Source organism: Natator depressus, chromosome 2 (genome assembly GCF_965152275.1).
Source record: "Natator depressus isolate rNatDep1 chromosome 2, rNatDep2.hap1, whole genome shotgun sequence".
Lineage (NCBI taxonomy): Eukaryota > Metazoa > Chordata > Testudines > Cheloniidae > Natator > Natator depressus.
In genome coordinates this window covers 234,826,341-234,843,506 of record NC_134235.1, presented here as the reverse complement: position 1 = coordinate 234,843,506, position 17,166 = coordinate 234,826,341, and the positions used below count along the sequence as shown (strand labels likewise).

Sequence of the window (17,166 nt, the reverse complement as noted above, 5' to 3'; positions counted from 1 at the left end):
TTTTTTGTTTATATCCACAGAATCGAAAGAATGATGAAGCATCTTATGAAAAGATGCTTAAGTTGCGTCGAGATCTGAGTCGTGCAGTAACTATCCTAGAGATGATAAAGAGAAGGGAAAAAAGCAAGAGGGAGTTATTGCATTTAACACTGGAAATTATGGAAAAGAGGTAGAGTACATCAAGACAAGATTGCATAATCATTTTTGAAAACTTTTGTATTAAATATTCACGCTCTTGCAGAAACAGAACTAATACTAAAATGTCTTTTTGAGTTGTGTAAATCTTTTTTAAAACTACTTTTTAACTTTTGTGCTTAATGATTTTATAATAGTATAGCATGCTTTCACGTTTTACAAAGAGAAAATTAAGTATAAAATTATATATTTACAAATCAGGAAGGAATTAGTCTAGTCTTCATCCAATCACCCTTGTTTTGTCAGTTTTGCTTTAGGTTTCTTTCACTGTGCACAAATCTAGAAAGAGGAGACTTCACAAATTATAGGTAAATTTATTAAGAACATAAAAATGGCCATGTTGGGTCAGACCCTTGGTCGTCCATATGGCCCAGTATTCTGTCTTCTGACAGTGGCCAGAGCTAGATGCTTCAGAAGGAACGAACAGACAGGGCAATTTTCTGTGATCCATTCCCAGTCATCCAGTCCCAGTTTCTGGTAGTTGGAGGTTTAGGGATACCCAGAGCATGGGATTGCCTCCTTGACCATCTAGGCTAATAGCAATTGATGGACCTATCCTTCATGGAAATTATCTAATTGTTTTTTGTACCAGTTATACTTTTGGCCTTCACAACAGCCAGTTGCAACAAGTTCCAAAGGTTGACTCTGCATTGTGAAGAAGTACTTCCTTATGTTTGCTTTAAACCTGTTGCCTGTTAATTTCACTGGGTGACACCTAGTTCTTCTATTATGTGAGGGGGTAAATAACACTTCCTTATTCCCTTTCTCCATACCTGCCATGCTTTTAGAGACTTTTATATCATATCTCCCCTTAGTCATCTCTTTTCTAAGATGAACAGTCCCAGTCTTTTTAATCTCTCTCATATGGAAGGTGTTTAATACCCGTAATGATTTTTGTTGTCTTTCTCTGTACCTTTTCTAATTCTAATATCTCTTTTGAGAGAGGGTGACTGGAACTGCATGCAGTATTCAAGGTGTGGGCATACCACGGCCTTGTATAGTGATATTGATATTTTCTATATTATCTATTCCTTTCCAAATGGCTCCTAACACTGTTAGCTTTTTTTGACTGCCATTGCACATTGAGCAGGTATTTTCAGGGAGTTATCCACAATGACTCAAACATCTCTGAGTGGTAACAGCTAATTTAGACCCCATTATTTTGCATGTATAGTTGGACACAATAATCGCAATCGGCATTATTTTGCATTTATCAGCATGAAATTTCATCTGTCATTTTGTCACCCAGTTTAGTCAGATCCCTTTATAACTCTTTGCAGTCGGCTTTGGACACAACTATCTTGAGTAATTTTGTATTGTCGGCAAATTTTGCCACCTCACTGTGTGTCCCCATTTTTCAGATAATGTATGAATATGTTAATCAGCAAGGACCCAGTCAGATCCTTCGGAGACACTATTATTTACCTCTCCCCATTGTGAAAACTGACTATTTATTCCTCTCCCTTTGTTTCCTGTCTTTTAACCAGTTATTGACCTTTCCTGTTATCCTATAACTGCTTAATTTACTTCAACGCTTCTTGGGGAGGGACCTTGTCAAAGGTTTTCTGAAAGTCCAAGTACACTGTTTCAGCTGGATCACCCTTGTCCACATGCCTGTTCATATCCTCAAAAAACTCTAATCGATTGCTGAGGCATGATTTCCCTTCACAAACCTGGGTTGACTCTTCCCTAGCATATCATAGAATCATAGAATATCAGGGTTGGAAGGGACCCCAGAAGGTCATCTAGTCCAACCCCCTGCTCGAAGCAGGACCAATTCCCAGTTAAATCATCCCAGCCAGGGCTTTGTCAAGCCTGACCTTAAAAACCTCTAAGGAAGGAGATTCTACCACCTCCCTAGGTAACGCATTCCAGTGTTTCACCACCCTCTTAGTGAAAAAGTTTTTCCTAATATCCAATCTAAACCTCCCCCATTGCAACTTGAGACCATTACTCCTCGTTCTGTCATCTGCTACCATTGAGAACAGTCTAGAGCCATCCTCTTTGGAACCCCCTTTCAGGTAGTTGAAAGCAGCTATCAAATCCCCCCTCATTCTTCTCTTCTGCAGACTAAACAATCCCAGCTCCCTCAGCCTCTCTTCATAAGTCATGTGCTCTAGACCCCTAATCATTTTTGTTGCCCTTCGCTGGACTCTCTCCAATTTATCCACATCCTTCTTGTAGTGTGGGGCCCAAAACTGGACACAGTACTCCAGATGAGGCCTCACCAGTGTCGAATAGAGGGGAACGATCACGTCCCTCGATCTGCTCGCTATGCCCCTACTTATACATCCCAAAATGCCATTGGCCTTCTTGGCAACAAGGGCACACTGCTGACTCATATCCAGCTTCTCGTCCACTGTCACCCCTAGGTCCTTTTCCGCAGAACTGCTGCCTAGCCATTCGGTCCCTAGTCTGTAGCGGTGCATTGGATTCTTCTGTCCTAAGTGTAGGACCCTGCACTTATCCTTATTGAACCTCATCAGATTTCTTTTGGCCCAATCCTCCAATTTGTCTAGGTCCTTCTGTATCCGATCCCTCCCCTCCAGCGTATCTACCACTCCTCCCAGTTTAGTATCATCTGCAAATTTGCTGAGAGTGCAATCCACACCATCCTCCAGATCATTTATGAAGATATTGAACAAAACCGACCCCTGGGGCACTCCACTTGACACCGGCTGCCAACTAGACATGGAGCCATTGATCACTACCCGTTGAGCCCGACAATCTAGCCAGCTTTCTACCCACCTTATAGTGCATTCATCCAGCCCATACTTCCTTATCTTGCTGACAAGAATACTGTGGGAGACCGTGTCAAAAGCTTTGCTAAAGTCAAGAAACAATACATCCACTGCTTTCCCTTCATCCACAGAACCAGTAATCTCATCATAAAAGGCGATTAGATTAGTCAGGCATGACCTTCCCTTGGTGAATCCATGCTGACTGTTCCTGATCACTTTCCTCTCATGTAAGTGCTTCAGGATTGATTCTTTGAGGACCTGCTCCATGATTTTTCCAGGGACTGAGGTGAGGCTGACTGGCCTGTAGTTCCCAGGATCCTCCTTCTTCCCTTTTTTAAAGATTGGCACTACATTAGCCTTTTTCCAGTCATCCGGGACTTCCCCCGTTCGCCACGAGTTTTCAAAGATAATGGCCAAGGGCTCTGCAATCACAGCCGCCAATTCCTTCAGCACCCTCGGATGCAACTCGTCCGGCCCCATGGACTTGTGCACGTCCAGCTTTTCTAAATAGTCCCTAACCACCTCTATCTCCACAGAGGGCTGGCCATCTCTTCCCCATTTTGTGATGCCCAGCGCAGCAGTCTGGGAGCTGACCTTGTTAGTGAAAACAGAGGCAAAAAAAGCATGAGTACATTAGCTTTTTCCACATCCTCTGTCACTAGGTTGCCTCCCTCATTCAGTAAGGGGCCCACACTTTCCTTGGCTTTCTTCTTGTTGCCAACATACCTGAAGAAACCCTTCTTGTTACTCTTGACATCTCTTGCTAGCTGCAGCTCCAGGTGCGATTTGGCCCTCCTGATATCTTTCCTACATGCCCGAGCAATATTTTTATACTCTTCCCTGGTCATATGTCCAACCTTCCACTTCCTGTAAGCTTCTTTTTTATGTTTAAGATCCGCTAGGATTTCACCATTAAGCCAAGCTGGTCGCCTGCCATGTTTACTATTCTTTCGAATATCATGTTTATCTGCGTCTGATAATTCTGTTCTTTACTGTAGTTTCAACCAATGTGCTTTGTACTGAATTTAGGCTTACCAGCCTAAAATTACAAGGATTGCCTCTGAAGCCTTTTTGAAATATTGGTATTACGTTGGCTACCCCTCAGTCTTCTGGTACAGAGGCTGACTTAAGCAATAGGTTACATACCTCAGTTAGTAGTTCTGCGATTTCACATTTGATTTCCTTCAGAACACTTGGGTGAATTCCATCTGGTCCTGGTGACTTATTACTGTTTAATATATCCGTTGGTTCCAAAACCTGCTCCTTTGGGACAGTTCAAACCTGCTCAAAACCAGTCCAAAACCTGCTCAATCTGGGACAGTTCCTCAGATTTGTCACCTAAAAAGAATGGCTCTGGTGTGGGGATCTCACCCACATTCTCTGCAGTGAAAACTGACATGAAGAATTCATTTAGCTTCTCCACAGCAGCCTTGTTTCCTTCAGTGTTCCTTCAACTCGTCCATCGTCCAGTGGCCCCACTGATTGTTTGACAGGCTTCCGGCTTCTGATGTACTTACAAGAACTAACAATAATTATTTTTATCTTTAGCTAGTTTCTCTTCAAATTCTTTGCCTAGCTTATACTTTTACACCTGACTTGCTAGAGTTTATGCTCCTTTCTCCTCACTAGAATTTAATTTCCAGTTTTTAAAGGATGCCTTTTTGCCTCTATGCACCTTTTACTGTGTAATTTAGCCATGGTGGCTTTTTTTGGTTCTCGTATTGTTTTTTTTCTCTTTTATTTGGGGCATACATTTAGTTTGAATCTCTGTTATGATGATTTAAATAGTCTCCATGTAGTTTGCAGGCCTTTTTTCCTTGTGACGGGTATCTTTTAATTTCCATTTAAGTAGCTTTCTGATTATTGTGTAGTTCCCCATTTTGGAAACCTGGAATTCTTTTGATGTATCTTAAATTTCTTAAGTGAAATTAAGCTTTGCCATGAGTGATGTCTATGCCAGGGACACAGATCAAAAACTTTTGGTGTGGCAGTGAATCACAAATTATTTATAGGTTTTACCCCTTTCCTTTTTCACCATCCTCTTTGTCTCGACCACTTTAACATCTGATCCAAAATCCACCTGGGCAGAAGAACTGGCAGCCTTCTCCAGTGATCTAATGCACTGTTCTGTATGAGTTGTTTGCATGTAATTAAGCACTCCTATCAACACATTATCCAACAGACATATCCCACCCCTCCCACCTCATGATAGCCTGATATCATCTTTGCAATATGTAGAGGTTTTTTTAGTTGATTTCTGACATGGAGTATTGATCTTTAATTTATGTATGTATGTTTACTCTGAGCCAATTATATGGACACTTTCAGAAATTGAAATATATCTGTATATAAGTTTTACTCTTTTAAGATACCGAATACTATAGCACAGCAGTTCTCAAACTGGGTTGCGACCCCATTTTAATATGGTCAGAAGAGCTTTGGCTTTGGACCTCCCCGCCCGGGGTGGCGGGACTCAGGTGGGCTCAGGCCCCAGTCCCCCCTCCTGGGGTCATGTAGTAATTTTTGTTGTCAAAAGGGAGTCGTGGTGCAATGACCTTTGGAACCAACCATTGCTAACATGGTGAAAGCTTGTAATATGAGATTATGGCTCAGGCACCTTTTGCCTTGTTGTTGTTTAAAGTACTTCTTACTACTTTTTTGTTTTAGTTTAGGTCATTAGTACTTGTGACACATCCACCTACTAAAATAATAATTCTCTATTTTTTCCCTTCCTACCCCCACCCCTCTTTTCTTCATTTTCTACAACTTTTCTGAAGTTCTTAGAGAGCTATCATTTGGTTCCTTGCCTACTTTTCCTCTAGGCATTGCAGAGTCCATTGTATTAATCTCTCTCCTAAAGTAATAGTGTCTAAATGTTGTCTTTGTTTGTTAGTTATTGTCCTCTGAGGATTTTCTGATTTAGCTATACATCTTTTTAATAGTGCCCAAAGCTGCGAGTAGTATTCTTATTGTAACTGCTATGTAATGTATCTAAGTTATACTATGTCATGTGCAGTTTGTGGAAACTAAAAATGGTATGCAAATATTCAGGGTTTTTGACAATTTAGCACTAAAAAAAATTTTAATTTCAGGTATAATTTGGGTGACTACAGTGGAGAGATCATGTCTGAGGTTATGGCACAGCGGCAGCCAATGAAACCTACCTATGCCATCCCCATCATTCCTGTTACAAATAGCAGTCCATTTAAGCATCAAGAAGCCATGGAACTGAAGGAATTCAAAGTTAACAAGGTAAAGAAGTGGTACTTATAAACAAAAATTCATTGTCTTGTGTCAACAGGACACAAAAGGTTTTAGACTATACCAGAAATTTATGCTTATTTTTGAAGGTAAAACCTTTTCTGCAAAATGAAAGACTTATCATTAAAGTACACTAGCAGGTCCTCAGCTGGTATAAATTGTCAGCGTCCTACTGAAGATAGGATTGCTTGCATAAGAAATAAAGCAAAATGAAGAAGTTCAAAGCAAGTATAGAGCAAGTGGCTCAGGACTGGGAGAGGCTCATGTCAAACTTGCGTCTGGATAATCCATCTTTGTATTTTATGACTCTAGCAAGATTATGTCAGGAATCGTTTAGGTCCCTATTTTCAGCTAATGCTGTTCATACAGTTTTGCCTGTGAACTAACTTTACAAACTGGCAAAAATACTTTTTAAAGATGTAAGCTGCAAAAACTAACTTAAAATCTACAGTTTGGTGAAGGATATCTTTATAAATTCATTATTGATGTCAGTTTTCAGATGCAATACACCTCATAGTAGTCTTATCTGAAAGAGCCTTTATCCAGTAGCCCATATGGAATTTCTTTCATCTGCCTTAAAAGGATGAATGCTTCTGGTTGGGTTCTAATCAGCCTGAGCTTTACAGACTGGTGATAGATTGCTACTGTAATTAAGTTTCTAGAGCACACTATTTATTAATGGCGGCAGCTGAATTCATCAATGTTGCTTTACATGATAAATAGGACTATCTTATTAGGCAATTATATGCAAGTATCTATACCTTTAGCCCCCAAAATCTCTTTTCCTCATGTATACAACACTACTGCAAAGCTTGAAAGAGGCAACTAGAGTACTTCCTGTCAAGAATTTTTAACATGATGTTAAATTCATGTTTACACCATGTAATGGTCTATTGGGTAAATCATAAGCTTTAGTGGGCTACAGCCCACTTAGTCGGCTGCATAGAATGGAACATATAGTAGGAAGATATATATACATACAGAGACGGTGGAAGTTGCCATACAAACTCTAAGAGGCTAATTAGTTAAGATGAGCTATTATCAGCAGGAGAAAAAAACTTTTGTAGTGATAATCAATATGGCCCATTTAGACAGTTGACAAGAAGGTGTGAGGATACTTAACATAGGGAAATAGATTCAGTATGTGTAATGACCCAGCCACTCCCAGTCTCTATTCAAACCCAAGTTAATGGTATCTAGTTTGCATATTAATTCAAGCTCAGCAGTTCTCCTACACTTCAACCTCTCTGGCCACTCAGTAAAAGACTTAAGGGTGGCAATTTTGCAACAGAAAAGCTTCAAAAACAGACTCCAACGAGAAACTTTTATTTTCTTGCAGCAAGAGAAAGCTGATGTTATAAGACCCAAAAGGAAATATGAGAAAAAGCCCAAAGTCTTACCTTCATCTGCTGCTGCTACTCCTCAACAGACGAGTCCTGCTGCACTGCCAGTCTTTAATGCTAAAGATCTGAATCAGTATGATTTCCCCAGCTCAGATGAAGAACCTCTTTCCCAAGTATGATCTCTACAGTTTACTGCTTCTTTTCTAAGAGCAGTAGAAATCTATCTCATGAACTTACCAGCTCCCTTTGTGTTTTCAAAGGTTATGTCTGGTTCCTCCGAAGCTGAGGAAGAAAATGATCCTGACGGTCCTTTTGCTTTCCGTAGGAAAGCAGGTTGTCAGTACTATGCTGTAAGTGAGACTTATTTATAAACTATATAAGACTGAGCATCATTATAGAATAAATCTTACTTTTAATGGTTCTCTCAAATTCTTTTAAGCCTCATTTAGATCAGACTGGCAACTGGCCATGGAGTAGTCCTAAAGATGGAAGATTAGGAGATGTCCGCTATAGATACTGCTTAACCACGCTCACTGTACCCCAAAGGTGTATTGGGTTTGCACGAAGACGGGTTGGGCGTGGCGGAAGGTAAGCTGCACTTAATTATTGCTATAAAAAGTTGTGGATAATTTTAAAATTGACACAAGGGCAAAAGTGAAAATGAAAGACACTGGCACCCTAAAAGATAGCACATATGGAATGCTTTCACTTACTGATATTTTTTTTTATCTTTTGGTTTGTTCCACTGACTGTAAAAGCCATCCTGACACTGTTTACTTCTTTGTTTATAGACCGTTACTGTTGATACTGGGAAAGGCTTTTACCACTCCAGAGCTAAGGTTGGCAGTTGTAGTATAAAAATTATTTGTGAAGATTGGTTGGTGAATAGTGGATTTTAAAAATGGGTTTCCCCTCTCCCAGAACCCAGAGATCATCCTCTACTTGAGAAACTGAAGTCCTGAGAGTTCAGTCTGACATACATTTAAAATATAGCTATGTATGATTGCTGCTGTGGGCTAACATGTTACTTGTAATCCTGAAATCTGCAGACAGTTTTGTGATTGTCTAGCATGTTAATTTTTAAGACTGAGACTTCCAGAAAATGGGAGTTCAATGTTATGCTCCCAAATAAGGCCTAGATACGGCAAATCACTTAAGCTAAGTTCATGTTTAAGTACTTCATCTTTCAAAAGTGCTGTGTACCAAAGCAGTTGCCAGTGAGGTAGTTGAGCAATGGTAGATACTCCGGACATTCACTTAGGTGGCTAATTATGGACTCTAAGGAGCCTTACTTTAGGCATCCACTTCTGAAAATGTTGGCCTAGAAGAATTTCTGTATTCCTTTTTCTTTATATAGGTAATATGTTTTTCCATACCTAATTAAAGACTATACATATTTAAATATCTTTTACATTTTCTATAAATGAGTGTGTTTTAAAAAAGTTGGTCAGATCATAGCTTGTTCAGTCAACAAAACAAATACCTTCACTTAACTTTCAGATTTATACAATATTAACTTATTGCTATGGAAGCACCTGAATGGCTGTGGTAGTAATAACAGATACTTTTTTCCATCTTAAAGTCCCAAGATCTCTGGCTTCCATTTTAAATAAGCACAAGTCACCATTAGATGGAAGCTGCAGGTCACAGAGCACTAAATATAGAATTGACAGTAAAAGGTGGTAAACAATACTAAAAATAGCAGCAGATCATACCACTGGGAGGTAAATAAGGGTTGCAGGCTAAAAATAGAACGGACAGTTTAGAATGTTGGTAGTTGGCATGCATCCAAGAAAGATCTGACAGAAGGATAATATCAGAAGGTCTATAAAGTTCTGACAGAACTGTATAAAGGTCAGCGTGTCAGTGGGTGGCAGGAGTAGTTGAGTGGGATAGTTAAGAGCTAAGAAGAGAGCACTCTCTAAAGAACAGCATCAGAGGGAGTCCTGTCCCTGGAGCAAACGGAGAAGAGACAGAATGCGCAGGAGACAGTACAGTGTAATAAGTCCGATTAATTATAGGTAGGGATGTGGGAGTGTACGTACACGTGTGGGCTAATAAAGATGTATGAATGTGTTTTAATTGTAAAAGGAACTTATATACGTAAGATTTAAAGAACATCTAAAAACTGCTCTCAGCAACCTGTGGATGACTAGCTCTGTGAAGCAAGGCACATCACTTAGGACCGCCTCAAACTGTTAGACAACATGGTTTGGGGTGTTTTTTTAGCTTATAAAGGATTTGTGTTTTATAACATCAATAAGGGGATTGTTTGTTTGTTATTATATTAAGGATTCTTAATATTTGCACCAATAAAGAAGTGCTGTGTTTTGAAAAGAATACTGCTTGTGTCAGTCTTTATCAGAAGGCTGTATCGTCCTCTGGGGGTAACAGGTCTGAGCTGTTCTACAGAGTTTCTGAAACAGGGAACTACTGGCAATCCCAAGATATTTCCTTTACTTACCCTGGAAACCCATACCTAATGAGAACAGATCAGCTATATTCTGGAGGCACCCTAATTCTGTTTTCAGGGTAACAGTAGCATCTAAATCACACTTTCATGGAATCTGTGAATTTCAGCATCTTCTAATTTAATTTCAACAAATCAGGAAAGGATCTGGATGCCCCTTGAGGGTTTTGCCAGGAGGTTAGATAGGTAGAGAGTGACAGCTTTAGCACTTCTTGTGGCTGTGGGCATATTCAGTGGTTGGAGAGGCTGGGTTGGGTCACTTCTGTGGGTGGAACTGATGTATTCAGCAGCTAAGAGAGGAATTGGCTTACTTTTTGGCCCTTTGGAGACACGTTTTGCTGCTTAGTTAGGATTTATGGATTAAAATTTAACATTCTCATTTTTATCTTCTCCTCACGTACCTGATACTTTGCAAATTTAATATTCAGTACAGTTCTACCAAGTTGAAGTCAAAATATCAAAAATGTATGAGTGCCTTGCTGTTTGTTAGATGGGTCACAATAAATTCTGAAACATTGACATGACAAGTTCCAGTTTCTTAAAAAATAAACACCACTCACCGTAAAGTAGGATTTAAGTGTGTGGCTGTGCTTCATGATATTTTGAGCTTTGTTCATGCTAAAGAAATTCCTGCTACGAGAAACTGGTGTGTGGTGACCTTTCTGGTTTTGGCTTATTATTGTCTGCTAAGTTTATTGCACTTCCATTTTTAGGGTGCTACTGGACAGAGCGCATTCAGACTACAACAGTACGTTTCGCCAGCTGGATTTGGAAATGCTTTCCTCAACTCAACACTCTTCAATCAGTCAAGTTGCCAATACCTCAGAAACAAATACCTCGGACAAATCTTTCTCTAAAGACCTCAGTCAGATACTAGTCAATATCAAATCATGTAGATGGCGGCATTTTAGGCCTCGGACACCATCGCTACATGACAGTGACAATGATGAACTCTCCTGTAGGAAATTATACAGGGGTATAAATCGAACAGGCACAGCACAACCTGGGACCCAGACATGCAGTACCTCTATACAAAGTAAAAGTAGCAGTGGTTCAGCACACTTTGGTATGTTTATTTTGACAAACTTTTTTCTAGAAATGTTAAACTTGACTCGGAGAATCAAAAATATTAGAATTTTATCCATTTTTTCTTTGTGATCTGTTCTAATGACAGCAGTGAATCATCTGTTTTACCACTTATATTGAAAACTAATTAGTTAGCATTTTTAACGTGAACGTTAATAGAGTTTATTTCAAATGTGTGTACAAAGGCAGCACTTGTTGCAGTTCTGACTTTTAGAAATGTGTGAAGTCCACTTATGTACAGGGTTTTTAGTTAATATAAAAAAGACAGATGACCATATTAAAAATAAGATTGCTTAAGAAAGCATAAAACCTTAAACCCCAAATTTTCTACCACCCTACCTGTTAGATATCTATGGGAAGACAAAAGGTTGATTTTATGTTTAATAAAATGTTACAATCCTAGTATGCATATGCACTTTAATACAACAGATTTTTTTGCAAAAAGTCAAGATGCTACCTTCCCCTATAAAAATATTTTCATATTTTTTCCCCCATGCATGGGCAAAAGCCAGAGAAATAGTTGGCCTTGCAATGTGTCAGTAAACTCTAGCTCCACAGAACTACTGTAGGAAATGAATTCCAGAACTGAGGACCTGTCACTATAAATGTTGGACCGTCAGCCCCCTGATGTTTTAAATCAGAAAACTGTTAGCAAGCTCCCCAGCTGATGTCAGTGGTGGTTGTTGCAGCAGTAGATGGCAGATGTGAGAAGAAGCAGTTACTCAAATAACTAAAATCCAGTATGTTTAGCTCACTAGCTTTATTGATCAGTCAGCACTAACTGCATCTGAAAGAACAAGAAAGACAAGAGTTGCTGATGAGCTTGTGAAATATGCTCCCTGTGAAAGCGTAATTACTCCCAAAATCATCATTTGGGATTTCCAAGACCAGCTATACCATCCACTCTTGCTAAAGTTCACTGTCTAAGTCAGGGGTCGGCAACCTATGGCACGCGTGCCAATTTTTAATGGCAGCTGCTGCCTGCCGAGTCCCAGCCACCGGCCCTACTCAGCCAGCTGCCAAACCCAGGCCAGGACCCCGGCAGGCAGCAGCATGCCATTAAAAATCCTGCCCCACCCCCCGGGGCAGGATAAAGAAGAAGAGGCAGGCAGGTTTCCCCGCCTCTTCCCCCAGCGTGCTGTGGTCCTGCCCCTCCTCGTCTCCCTCCCTGCTGCTGATCAGCTGATGGCCCTTGCGAGGGACGGGGAGACAGGGAGCGGGAGAAGCGGAGCCACAGCGCGCTCGCTGCTCCGGGGAAGAGGCAGAGAAGAGGTGGGGACGGGGCTGTGGGAACAGGGGGTGGAATCAGGGCATATCCCCTCCAGCCCCCTGCCGTGAGCTGCTCAGGGCAGGGGGCTGGGAGCACACCCCCAGACCTCTGCCCTGACCCCTGCATCCCCCTCACACACACCCAGCTCTGGCTCCTGCACCCCCCACACATATCCAGCCTCCCCACACCCCATGTCCTGACTCTTGTACCCCCCACATTCCCACCCTGAGCACCAAACGGGAGCTCCTGCACACCCCCCACACACACACATTCCCACCTGCACCTCTCACGCCAAATGGGAGCTGTCCAGGTAAGCACTCCACCCCCAAACCTCCTGCTCCAACCCTGAGCTCCCTCCCTTATTCTAGCTCCTGGCCAGACCCTGCACCCCAACCCCCAGCCTGCTCCTTCACCTCATCCCTGTTCTCAGCACACTCCCACCCTCAGCTCAGTGCAGAGAGAGAGAGAGAGAGAGAGAATGGGCTAGAACCAGGGAGAAGGTAGGTACTCGCCCTTTGTGGGCAGGGCCGGGATCACAGACCGGCAGCAGGCTGAGCGGGGCCGGCAGCCGGGACCCTGGCTGGCAGGAACCGGCGGACGGAACCCCAGACTGGCAGCAGGCTGAGTGGCAGAGGGCTGAGCCGCTCAGCGCACTGCCGGTCTGGGGTCCCGGCCACCGGCCCCACTCAGCCCGCTGCTGGTCTGGGGTTCTGGCTGCCGGCCCCTTGCCAGCCAGGGCCCCGCTCAGCCTGCTGTCGGCCTAGGTGAACAGAACCCCAGGCTGGCAGCGGGCTGAGCGGGCCGGCAGTGTAAGATCAGCATTTTAATTTAATTTTAAATGAAGCTTCTTAAACATTTTGAAAACCTTGTTTACTTTACATATGACAATAGTTTAGTTATATAATATAGAGAGAGACCTTCTAAAAAGTGTTAAAATGTATTACTGGCACGCGAAACCTTAAATTAAAGTGAATAAATGAAGACTTGGCACACCACTTCTGAAAGGTCTCCGACCCCTGGTCTAAGTCAACAAAACCTCATAGTCAGTTGTATCAAAAGCTGCAAATGGTCAGGCAACTATGCTGATTTTCTTTTACATTTTCCATTGCTAGGAGATAACCAATGAGAGCATAGAGTGCTGATTATTTAATACATAACCTTTTTTCTCCCTGTAGGGCAGAGACAGCACCCAGAATCTTTTTGGGGGAGGTATTAAAAGAACCACCAAAATGTGTCATGAAGAAATATTTAGAGATCACTTATCTAAAAATTCTGTTCAGCAGAGTATATCGTATAGTGCCAATATTAAAACTTTTTATCCAGGGACAGTTCCCCAGTCGCTGGTGGAGAGGAAGGCATGCACTCGTGCACACATTCCAGTGAACGTCATTCTATGTTCTTCATCAGGGCCTCAAAACAAAGTTTTCAGGTTGTTCTTAAAATACCCTGCTAAACTAAGCCAAAAAAACCCTTACTAAATCCCACTTGTTGCCATATTTAGTCTTAGGTGTTTGTCTCAACCCAACAGCATACCTTTGGAAAAATACATGTGAAATCCGGTTTCCAGTATTTTCAGAAATACACACAACCAGCGATGAACTCCAAAAGTTTGGATGCTTACTCAGGAAATCGGTTTTATCCTGCCTTTCATTGTTTTTATGATCTCTGCCTCCCACATATGTATTCTACACCTTGTCACTCTGTTCCCCCTTGCAGTATCTTCAAAGAGTGCATGCAAAGACGGGCTACCTCCTCCTCTAGTGTTTTCTCTCTCTCTCTCCCTCCCTCCCTCCCCACTGTCCCAGTGTTCTTTCTGTTCTACTCATGCCTGTCATCCTGGTGTTTCCTTCTTTTACCATCTATTCCACCCCTTGCTGGAAGATGGATTGGGGCTGAAACTACTACTGGTTAGAGCCTCTGATATGAGGCTTCTGGTGGCTGCCTTCTCTCTCCTCTTAGTAGCTCTTCCAGTTGCCTGAAGATACAGTGATCTGAAAGAGAAGCAGGGCAGTAGGAAAGAGCAGCTGCAGTATAAGTTTGTTAATGCGAGGAGGAGAAACTGCACTAAAGATACTGGGCAAGTTTCTAGCTGCTTAGGATAAGACACAAAGGGACTGTTGGCAGGTAGGCTGTGAATAGAAATTGAATGTTTATGGGTTTCGGATCACATTTAAAGATCACAAGTGAACTGATTACAAATTTGGAGTTCAAGGTTAACAGCTGTATTTACTTGTTTTTTAAATAGATTGTAGAGGTGACTCTTAAAATCCAGATAAGACAGTTTCTCTTTTAGATGAAGACTTTAATTATGTTGGCTATATCTTAAGTTTAGAAAAAACTAAATCTGTGACTAAGTGTTCAGTGTATGAACATTATCAAATGTGTTCAACGTTGTAAATTACTTTTATAGTAAACATTCAGTACTTACAAAATCAGTATGGAATTTAGATTCATATTTTTATCTGAAACAGTTAACTTTTAATACTTGGCATAGGAATAATACATGTAAAGAGTTACCTAGTCTGATTTTTATAGACACAGATGTACTTGAATCAAATATGATTTTTTTTTTTTTTAATCTGGAGAAGGGAGTAAACATTAATACAACTCATTGAGATTATAGCCACATGACTCTCCATCATTTTATCAGGAGTACTAAGCTAAATCACCTGTCCACAATATAACAATTTTTAACCGAATGGTACATAGTATCATAGAAGTTTAGAGATTGAAAAGATCCAATATATCATCCAGTCTATTTTCATGCCAGTGTAGGATTATTTTCTGTAGTACCTTTTTCTAGTGTTTCAGTCTTGTCTAGTTCCAAATGTTCCTCAAAAAAGTGATGGTTCTTTTAGTGATCCCTGTGTGTATTCCACACATGGAATATATATGCACACCATGCACCTGACTCCAGAATTTCTTGAAAGAAATGTGTGTTGGACCTCGTGCTCCCAACCAAGAGCATACAGGGCAGTGCAGGGTGATCCCTGTCTAGTTCCTTATTACCACCACACGATTGGAGTAGGAATCTTCTGTTTCTTCAGCTCCTTTTTGCTTTGTCATTCCTGTAAGAATTATGTATAGTTTAATTTTTAGTAGTTTTTTATGGTTTAGCACAGATAGTTAAATAGCATTCCGCCCCCCCGCAAGAAGTCTTGGATAATGCCCAGGGTCCTGGGATTCACAAACTGTTTACTGTCCATACTCCTTTTCTGTGAGCAACAAACATCAGTGTTGCCTGTACTTCTTTATTGAGGCTCACATTTCTGATTGACAACTCCTGGTGCTTCCATCCACTTCGGGAGCAAAGGCGGCACTGATAGCAATGTGGCCCCAGACAGCGACCAGAGCAGCGCTGCCAATGGACTCGCCTTGTACTCGGGGACGGTTGGAGATGTATGTCTCCCCAGAAGACATCTTTGCTGTCCCCTGTCTCCATTCACTGCTCCTATTGGGTCCATCTATATTCCAGGACATTGTTATCACAAGGAGACAATCATTCTCCCATTCTACCCACCAGCTTTGAAACGCAGCCATTGGTCTTACCGCTGCTCAAGGATGTTGCCTTCTCTTCTGAGGAGTCGGAGGCTCTGCAAGAGTATCTGCAGCACCAAGCAGAGGCAACCCCAGACAAATCCTAGAAGGTCAGGGTTCCGACCTCCAACCAGATAAGATTGGCCAAGAGACAGGTGGTACCCGATGCCAAGGGGTCCTCCTCTGCTGGTGGATCCATCTTATTGACAACATTAGGGACTGTGGGAGCCCTACCCCAGGCACCCAGGAATGGTGCAAGAGTCTTATTTGCTATCACTCAGCCGTACGCAGCCAGCCCCATTGGAGCTCTTAGTATTGCTTAAAGTAGCTGCAAAGCTACAAATCCAGCTGGAGGAAATTCAGGAGGCTCAGCACTGCTTACTAGATGGTAGTGTAGCCCTCCCCATCAGCGAGGCCATCATGGACACAGCAAAGGCAGTTTGGGACACCCCTGTTTTTTGTGCCTCCACTCCTAAGAGGGCTGAGAAGTGCTACTTTGTCCCATCCAAGAGGGAGAGCTCTTGTTCTCACTCTCCACCAACCTACAGGGTGGTGCAGGCAGTTACAGAGCAACAGCACCCAAAGGCTACTCCCTCTATAAGGGATATGAGACTTGACCTTCTGGGAATAAAGGGCATCTTTTCCTCTTGGCCCTCTTGTCCATTTAATTTGATCAATTTATGCTAGACTTCTAGAATTTAAGGACAAGCTTCCTGAGAAGGATAGAGCCCACTTCCAGGCCTTAGTGGGTGAGGGCAAAGTGGTGGCCAAAACTTCACTCCAAGCCACAGTGGATGCAGCAGATACTGCATTGAGGGGGATGATTACGGCAAATAAGGAGAGATTCATGATTGTAATCCTCAGATTTTTGTACAGAGATGCAGAGTACCATCCAAGATCTGCCTTTTGACACTGTAAGGTAATCCATTAGAAAACAGATGAATCTCTGCTGCCTCAAAGATTTTGAGAATAATGCTTTGCTAGCTGTGCATTCATACCCCTTCCCCCCAGAAGAAGCTTTATGGACAGGGATATAGGGCAAGACCATCTCCTCAGCCCTTTTATCATCAATATGCTCAGGAGCCACCATGCAAGAGACAGTTAATATATAGACCTAGGAACCCAGCTTCTGCAACATCCACCACCACTTAAGCACACTAATCCCCAACCGAATAATTTCTTTTTGACTGTCGAGACCAGCGTCCCTTTACTGATGCCTCTTCTTTCCCCTATTCAGGTATTTGGAGGTCGCCTTACCCTACT

At 41.9% G+C, this 17,166-nt stretch overlaps 1 protein-coding gene across 3 annotated transcripts in view; it reads left to right on the top strand.

Annotated features, from left to right (window-relative positions):
* The window catches only part of EPC1 (enhancer of polycomb 1), an 81,946-nt gene that overhangs the window by 49,112 nt on the left and 15,668 nt on the right, over positions 1-17,166 (top strand). For all 3 annotated transcript variants that reach the window (XM_074946189.1, XM_074946190.1, XM_074946191.1), the window contains exons 5-10: positions 21-169; positions 6,029-6,188; positions 7,537-7,713; positions 7,801-7,890; positions 7,980-8,128; positions 10,724-11,076. In XM_074946189.1, coding sequence (XP_074802290.1) covers positions 21-169; positions 6,029-6,188; positions 7,537-7,713; positions 7,801-7,890; positions 7,980-8,128; positions 10,724-11,076 — 1,078 coding nt within the window. The remainder of the gene's footprint in view (positions 1-20; positions 170-6,028; positions 6,189-7,536; positions 7,714-7,800; positions 7,891-7,979; positions 8,129-10,723; positions 11,077-17,166) is intronic.